General features: G+C 49.6%; 2 protein-coding genes across 2 annotated transcripts in view; one reads left to right on the top strand and one right to left on the bottom strand.

Annotated features, from left to right (window-relative positions):
• Positions 1-5,350, top strand: part of TPPP (tubulin polymerization promoting protein) — a 17,247-nt gene extending 11,897 nt beyond the window's left edge. The window contains exon 3 of the mRNA XM_008576979.1: positions 252-5,350. Within this exon, the coding sequence (XP_008575201.1) occupies positions 252-446 (195 nt within the window). The 3' untranslated portion in view covers positions 447-5,350. The remainder of the gene's footprint in view (positions 1-251) is intronic.
• Positions 3,729-8,620, bottom strand: part of CEP72 (centrosomal protein 72kDa) — a 40,857-nt gene continuing 35,965 nt past the window's right edge. Inside the window, exon 13 of the mRNA XM_008576984.1 lies at positions 3,729-4,017. The gene's annotated coding sequence lies outside the window, so the exon portion shown is untranslated. The remainder of the gene's footprint in view (positions 4,018-8,620) is intronic.

The following is an 8,620-nucleotide window of genomic DNA, read 5'->3' as shown; positions in this document are numbered from 1 at the left end:
CGGGGCCTGGGCTGGCGGGGGTGGGGCCTGCAGGGTGGGAGGGGCCTCGACAGCCCTGGGCCCTCGGGAAGGTGCGGTTCGCGGTTTGCACCGAGAGGGACAACTGCAGGAAGATGAGGCGGATTTGGAGCCTTGGCACAATCGCTGCGCCCGCACGCTCAGGGCCGAGGCGGCAGGTCGGGGTCCTGCCCTGGCCTCCTGCCCGGGCAGCCGCTGACGCGCCCTCCTCCCGTCCTGCTGTCCTCTTGCAGAAAGCCATCTCGTCGCCCACCGTGTCTCGGCTCACGGACACGACCAAGTTCACTGGCTCCCACAAGGAGCGCTTCGACCCGTCGGGCAGGGGCAAGGGGAAGGCCGGCCGCGTGGACCTGGTGGATGAGTCGGGCTACGTGCCCGGCTACAAGCACGCGGGCACCTACGATCAGAAGGTGCAGGGGGGCAAGTAGCACCGCGGCGGCGCCGAGCTCCGCGACGCTGCAGGGGTCCTTGCCTCCCATCCCACTTCATTACATTCCTGTGCTCACTCGGGCAGGACTCAGACAGGTGCCTTTAGTAGGGCCGAGGCCCAGGTGGCTGTGGGCAGGACGCCTGGGCCTCCCTCCTGCCCAGGGCACCCTGACACTCTTTCTCAGGCCCTGAGTTTGGGCTCCGAATCACTGACCCTTTCTAACACACCTGCCTCGTCCTAAGCTGGAAGTGGACGGCTGTTTCCAAGTGTCTCTGGGGATCGACCACACTGGCTGCCTGGTTTGCAAGTGAAAGGCGCGTTTTAAAGGAACTGGTGGGTGTGGGGACAAGCGGGATGGATCCTGTCAGAGGCCACACTGACCTCCTAACTGGCAGACACCTTCCAGAAGCTTTGAGGGCAACAGGAGCTAATGCACTAACCAACAACACAAATAAAACGGCATTAACCCTGAGCAGGACTTGGGCAGTGTCTGTGAGGGCCCCCAGGCCTGTCCTGCACACAGTAGACACCACGGGGTCACCTGTGCCGTGCTGGGCACCCAGCACTGTGCAGGTGCGGGGAGGCAGGTCACACAAGCACACGCTTGCACACGCTCATGCCTGCATGCACCCACATGCACACACATGCCCACACCCACCTACAGACCAGGTCTGTGCTAAGGGGGGTTGTGATAAAAGGAAGGCTGAGGGGACAACAGAAAGCTGCTCAGTTGACCAGAAGGGTGACTTGTGGAGTGTGAGTTAGGAGGTTTTTAGTTTGCTTTCCTCCTAAGAAGAAAAAACGGCTATTTCCTGAGTGGGTCCAGGAAGATTCGGAATGTCGTATTTCCATGAATTACTCCCCACCCGTCCCTGTCTCCAGGGTGGGAGATGACAGATTCTGACATGAGCAGTGGCTCCACCTGCGTGTGGTGGGGGCCTTCTGCCTGGGCATCTCCCGCTTGCTGGTTCACGCTGGCCGCGCCCTGCTCTGCTCAGACTTCCTATCACTCGCGCCTGTGCGGTGCCTTCCACTCCCTCCCTGAAGCCTCTGTCATAAATGGCTTTCCCTACCCTCTCCTGATCCCTTGGAGTGCAGGACAAAAAACACCATGAACAGACCTAAGGAAGACCCCCCACACTGAGTCCTGCATAGTGTGCTGGGGACAGCTGAGTGTACGGGTGTCAGCAGACAGCCTGCCCAGGACCCTGCGAGGGTCATCCACGCTGCGAGGCGCAGCAGGACCACCTGTCCTCACATGACTGTTGGCACCCGCGTGAGAACCGGGTGCTCCTGCTGCATCCCAGGGAGGCCCATCAGCGTGGGCACCCGCTGTCACAGTGATCCATGGAAACCTGTCCCTTTGCGTGAGAGCAGCCATAGCCTTGCATGTGACCTGCTGTGCCGTGTGTTCTGGAGTTCGTCTTGGGAAGAGCCCACGGCAGCTTCAAGGAAGTGCCTCCCAAGATCCTGTTTGTTCCTGGCCACAGCCTGACTGTCCAGGGCAGGTGGCACAGGTGGACAGCGAGGCCCCCTCCCTCGCTGCCATGGCATGCCAACATGCCTCCTGTCTCCCCTGAGCCCAGAAAGTGCACCCAGTCATGGCCGCAGCCCCATGGAAGGCCAGCTGCCCGCCTGAGCACAGCAGGAGCCCCAGGGCCAGAGCTCCCAGCGACATGGTCCTCTGAGGGCTGGGGGTCTCAAGCAGGCCCCTCAACAGGGAGGCCTCAACTCAAGGATGGTGCTGGCCCGGCAAGCAGCTTCTCTCTGAGGTTCTGGGAGTTCATGGTACCTGGCATTAAAGACTGAGAAATATTGGATCTCAGGCTTTGAGACTCCCTTTTAGGACGTCATTTCGCTGGGCTGGGGAAAGGCAGTCGGGATGTCTGACCCCAGTCCTGGGCTTTTCACCTCCCCCAGGCTGGAGTTTTGTGTGAAACCTAAAGGCAAAGGTAGCATGTGAGAAACATTTGAAAACAATTATAAACATGCAAAGTGTTTAATCTGATCACAGCCCGAAAGCCCTTGTGTTCAAAATGCCAAATGAGTTTTGTTTGTGGTCACTAAACAGGGCTCCGCCCCAGGTCCAGAAGCCAGAAACCTGGAAGGATTCCCCCACACACAGCCTCCCGGGGTTCCTGCCTTCTCTGGCAGCCCTGGTCTCAGCGAGGTACTGCCGTGGGCTGCCCATCTCTGGTCTGAGGCTGCTTTTCTCCTTTTCTTCTGCCCGTGAACCACGCAGTCTCCATCATCACAGCCGAGCTGCACAGAATGGATGAGTCTGGCAGGACCTCAGCTGCTAGAGCCGAACGCACCCAGTCAGTGCAGAAGGCAGCGAGTGTCCGGACGCTCCCACGCCGCGCATCAGCAGTGGATGCTCCCCTAGGCCCCACGGTCCTCTGCAGGGATGCAGGACACTGAAGAGAGCAGTAACCAATCATCAGGACATTGTCTCCTGTTCAGTGAGTTGTCCTGAACCATCTCCAAACCAAGTCCTGGGCCAGCCTGCCCCAGAAGTACACTAGGAAATTGGATCTACTCAGAAGAGACAACACAAGTGCCCGTCCTCAGGGGACCACCTAACCTCCTAGGGAGGAGGCACCTGTCACAGACGGTCACCTCAGCCACATGGCCAGCATCTTCCTCACAGCAGTTCCTCCCCAGAACTGAATGCAGCAGCCCAGAGCAGCAGGCCCGGGCCTGTGGAGTGCCAGCACCACCCATCTCAGGCCCCCAGAGGTGAGCTCCTTGACAAGAAATGATCCTTTCACTTCAAATCTTTGGGTTTTGTGAATAAAAATCGAGGGCAGTCACCCCGCCTTGTTGGCCCTTCCCGTCCTAGACTGGAGTGACCTTGGGCTCCTGCAGGGAGAACCCCACGCCCCAGACTCTCCCTCCACACGGCTCCCAGGGGTGGTGCCTGGCCCACGGTATCACGGCAGATAAGCAGTTCTCATTGTGTCCCTGCCCATCCCGACCGGTCCCCAGTTTTCCGCAGACACACACGGGCCAGGACAGTATCCTCCTCTAGTCAGATTCAAAGTGTAGCTTTGAAAACAACCCTCCCCTCCCATCCATGACACCTAGCAAGAAAGGGGTAGTAAAAATTAAGTCACAAGGACTTCGTGGTAACCATTCTATCAGTTCAAAATCGGTGAACTCATCATTGCATCTGTGTGTAGCCTTTGAACACAGAACATCTGCTTGGACTCCAACTGTACTGAACAAAACATACACACGCATTTGCCTCAGTTTCTGAATATTGTAAAAGCACAGGCAATGAGTTTGTCTTTGTTGCATGTTTTTATTCCATGCCAGTTAGCTTCTACTAACAGTGGTTAAATAGAAATTAAATTGTCTATCTGTGAATAAAAGAAACTGCACAGCATGCAACCCAGGACACGAGACACATTCTGTTGGGGCAGGGCCCCCGGGAGACAGGGGCACCCAGGAGACAGGCACAGGTTCTGTCAGGAGTTGACACCCAGGAGATAAGCATAGGTTCTGTCAGGGGAAGACACCCAGGAGACAGGCACAGGTTCTGTCAGGGAGGACAGTGCTGATGGTACCTAAGCATCAGGAGAGAAGGGTAGAAGAAGTGTTTGAGATCATTGCTCGAGATCACAATACTTATTTATTTCTATTTAATGCTTTAGGATAAGCAACTAGGTAGAGGTCAATAACAGCTTTAAAGTTCAAATTATATGTTTAAAGTATTATAGCAAAAGACATATATTTTTATTAGACTATTTTACACCTTTTAATATCCCCAGTCTTAAATTTAGGGGCAGATAAGTATTACAGCAGATGCCAGTATTTGAGAAAAGATACACGTAGGAGTTCGCTTGCATAGTTCCCTTTCACCTCCCCACCTCTGCGTGCCAGTGGCTGACACATCAGGGCAGGCCACGGGCAGCCCAGGATATGGGCTCACTCCCTCCCTCCCCACAGCTCTGGGCTGCTACAGCCACCTGTTTTTGCGGATAAAGTTTTACTGGCACATGGCCACACCGTTTACATATTGTCTGTAACTGCTTTTGCACAAAAACTGGAGTGGGAGGAGTTGAGACAGGGACGCCATGGCCCTCAACACCTAAAATATTTACAATTTATCCCTTTATGGAAAAGTCCTGCTCATTTCCTCCTGCAGGTGACTGTACACGTCCTGTAGCACATGCCACATGGGAACACCTGGTTGTCACCTGTTTAATACAGCACAGGTTGACAATTCAACTGTACTGTGAAGTTATCCATAGGCTAGAATGTCCTTCAGACACTGAACCTGAATATCCTTCTCCACTGACTTACTCCTGACCACTGTGTGAACTCTGGTGGGTCAGGGATGTAGCCTTTGTCCACAGATGTGTGGTGGGGAGTCATGACAGGCACTTTGAGATGCTTCAGTTAAGTCTCTTCCTTTACACCTCTTAAAAAACTAAACCAAGCCAAACAATAAAGGAAACCTGCACAACTTAAAAGAAACTTGAAAGGGATAAAATACTACTAGTTTGTACTAAGTTTTTTTCAAGAAAGGGAAACAAATTTATATATATATATATATATATATGCAATATATTTTTACACTGTTTTATTAATGTCAGGGGGTATTGAGCGTATCACTTTACTAGCGCAATAGGTAATGTCAATGTCATGGGTGTTCCAACTCAGAGAGGCACTTCTGCTGATGTCTAAACCACACTCACCAGGAACGTCCGTGGGGTCAGGGAGGCCCTGCTGCCCCTCCCAAGAGCGCGGTGTCACCTGCTGGACTTGCTATCAAAGCCTAGCTTGCAAACCTTCAGAGAAAGAGCTCGTGTCTGCATATCGCTCCTTGTGTATTTCATGTTGTTAACATTGTGTGTCAAGTTGGTAAAATGATGAATAAAGATGTTAAAATGTGGACTTCTCTGTTTCCTCAAAGTGTGTGCTGTCTGTACTGGCAGTCACACCCTCTGGCCAGCTGGGCCTTGGCCCTCACGGGCACTCACATATAGCACGGTACACATCCTGGGAGGGCTGCAGGAGGGAGTGAGTGGGGCGCCTCCTCTCAGCTGGGGCTCACAGGGCCGAGGGCCTCATGTCACCTTCACTCAAGGGAGCGTTTCGTTCCCTTGCTTGGACAAGACGACCGTTGACCTGACCTTGGGAGGAGCAGGTGGGCCAGCCATCTGTCAGGTTCAAGGTCTGGTCTAGCTCTGGTGCAGCTCTAGGGTGGGGTCTAGATTCAAGGGGACTGGACATAAATTGCACTTTAAACAACCAAGCAGCCCCAAAGACAGGAATGATGTCATCAACAGGCAGCCATAAAATAAATGCCAACCTGAAATGCTAACCCAGGTGAAATAGTTTTCCAAAATGAGGATAAAATAAAGGAATTTTTAGACAACAGAGAATTTGCCAGCAGCAGACATTAAAAAAATTTCTAAATGCAGAAAGAAAGTGACCACAAATGGAAGGTCTAGGACATGAAGAATGAAAGTGAAGCAGAGAAGAAATATGTAAGTAACTCCAAATTAATACTGACTATGAAGTACTTTCTGTGAAATTAAAAACAAAATACTTGGAAACTATCACATGTAAGTCAGAAGGGGAGCACGGGGAATTAAATGTTTACAGCCCTTGTATAATTTCAGAGGTGGTTAGAAGTACTTACTAAATAAACATACGCATTGTAATAAAAGAACAGAAACAAGAGTACGTACCTTCCTTCCAAATTAGTAGAGGTGAAAATGTTAAGCGATAAAAGATAACCTAAAATCAGCAGTAGTGGAGAGGGGAAAATCATGGCATAGAACAAACAGCACAAGATGAGACAGCAGCTTTAAACCAAACGTGTATTGATTACACTGGTAGATAAAGCAAGAGAGAAAAACGCAGAACAAGAAAATTGATAAAATAACATTTTTTAACCCAAATATGTTAGTAATTTCAGCATGGCTAAAAATATAAAGAAGGTTGGCCTGTGGCTCACTCGGGAGAGTGCAGTGCTGATAACACCAAGACCACGGGTTCGGATCCCTGTGTATGGATGGCAGAGCGTGGTGCTGACAACACCAAGCCAAGGGTTAAGATCCCCTTACCAGTCATCTTTAAAAAAAATAAAAATAAAAAATAAAAAACAAAAATATAAAGGGCAGAAATTGAAATGAAAAGGAAATGGAGACTAAGGTTGGTTTTTAAAAAGGACTGGTAGGGCTGGCCCGGTGGCGCACTCGGTAGAGTGTGGCACTTGGGAGTGTGGCGGCGCTCCCGCTGAGGATTCGGATCCCATGTAGAGACAGGTCCGCTCACTGGCTGAGCGCGGTGCGGGCGCGACACCGAGGGTTGCGATCCCATTGCTGGTCGCGGTACGGGCGCAACACTGAGGGTTGCGATCCCATTACCGGTCACGAAAAAAAGACAAAAAGGAAAAAAATAAAAAATAAAAATAAAAATGACTGGTAAACTTGGCAAATTTTGGTGAAATTGACCAATAAAGAGGGAAAGTCCAAGCCACCAATATTAAGAAAGACAATGGGGAATGAGAACAGGGTCCCTGGGAAACAGATGCTCAGGTGGAGTTAGTATTTCAAGTAATGCTCATGAACAATAAAGGGGAGGCAGCAAGATGGCAGAGAAGACTTCAGACCACAATGCAGATCTGACAAAGTTTCGGCCAGCCCTACGGGATGCTCTGGAGATCACCCATTAGAGGGAGGCCAGGCCCCTGATGCGCTGCATGCTGGACACTGGCCTGGGATGAGTGTGTCCTCATCTTGAAAGCTGAGGCAGAACTTAATGGCAGGAGCAGCTGGAGGTCTCCTCACCTGCACTCCTTGCCCCTGGACAGCAAGGTCTTGCTGGATCAGATGCAACTGTCCCTACCTCTCTGCCACAGGGAAACAATTTCAAATGCTGAAGCCATTAAAATGTCATTAAAAGATTATAAGTGTAATGCCAAAAAATTTGAAAATGAAGACAATACAGACCAATTCCTAGAGATATGTAACTTACAAAAACTAACTCCAGGAGAAACAGAAAGCCTGCATAGTCCTATAGCTTACGGTAAGTAATTGCCAATTATAATAGAAAACTCCCAAAGCTTCGGTGGCTGGACACACAAAACTGACTTTCCACTCACACAGAGTCCACCTGGGATCAACAAGGGATCTCATCCAACAGAAGAGAAACAAGCTTTCTGATCTTGTGATGTGAGGCTACCAAGTCACCAAGGAAGGGAAATCGTCAAAGGGGCCCACCAGCTCTCCTTTGCCCTGGGCCTTAGGTGACATACCTCAGTTCTACTCAAAGACTGTTGCTCAGAATTAGTCACACGACCCCAAACCAACCCAAGGGGCTGGTAAATGTAGAGGGCCATAAGTATAGTCTGTGAGAACAGGCTCTGCCACATCCTGTAATGATTAATTAAATTGAATCAGTAGTCAATAATCTCCCCACAAAGAGAGTTCTAGGTACATATGACTTCACCAGCAAGTTCCAGCAAACATTCAGGGAAGAAATAATTACAATCTTAAATCAATTCCCCTAGAGCATCAAGGACTGCACAGTCCGATCCATTTAATGATAGTGTAATGACGCAAATCCTGGCAAGAACTGGATTAGAAGGGAAAATCAGTCAGTACCACCCATGAAGAAAGACACTAATTATTACTACAGCAGGTGATTCCAAAGTGCTTCCTAGGTGTCTAGGACTTACTGTCCTAGAATTTTATTTATAATAACTCATTTAATCTTCACAACAACCCTATGAGGCAAGCGCTATTACTCCATCTTATAAACGAGGAAATCAGGGCCCAGAGAATTGAAGTAATTGCCCAAAGTTACACAGTAAGTGGTACAGCTAGAATAAAAAATTCTAAAATTTTTTTTTTTTACTTTTTTACTGAAACATATTTATTATACATATTTGTGGGGTACAGAGTTGACTATCGGTATGCATGTACAATATGTGATGATCAAATCAGGATAGTTGGCATATTCTTCATTACAAAATGTAAAATGCAGTTGTTTTTTTGTTTTGTTTTTTTGCAACAAAACGAGTCAATACATTTAAAAAGACTAAGATCAAGAAAATATGTTCTCTGACCACAGTCACAGAAGGAAATTTAGAAAATTCACAAATGTGGTGGTGAACTCCTGTAGCTTTTGTTTGTCTGGAAAGTACACTATTTT

This window comes from Galeopterus variegatus, unplaced genomic scaffold (genome assembly GCF_000696425.1).
Source record: "Galeopterus variegatus unplaced genomic scaffold, G_variegatus-3.0.2 Scaffold1437, whole genome shotgun sequence".
In the NCBI taxonomy this organism is placed as follows: domain Eukaryota; kingdom Metazoa; phylum Chordata; class Mammalia; order Dermoptera; family Cynocephalidae; genus Galeopterus; species Galeopterus variegatus.
The sequence above is the reverse complement of the archived record's forward strand: the minus strand, read 5'-3'. Positions and strand labels throughout refer to the sequence as shown.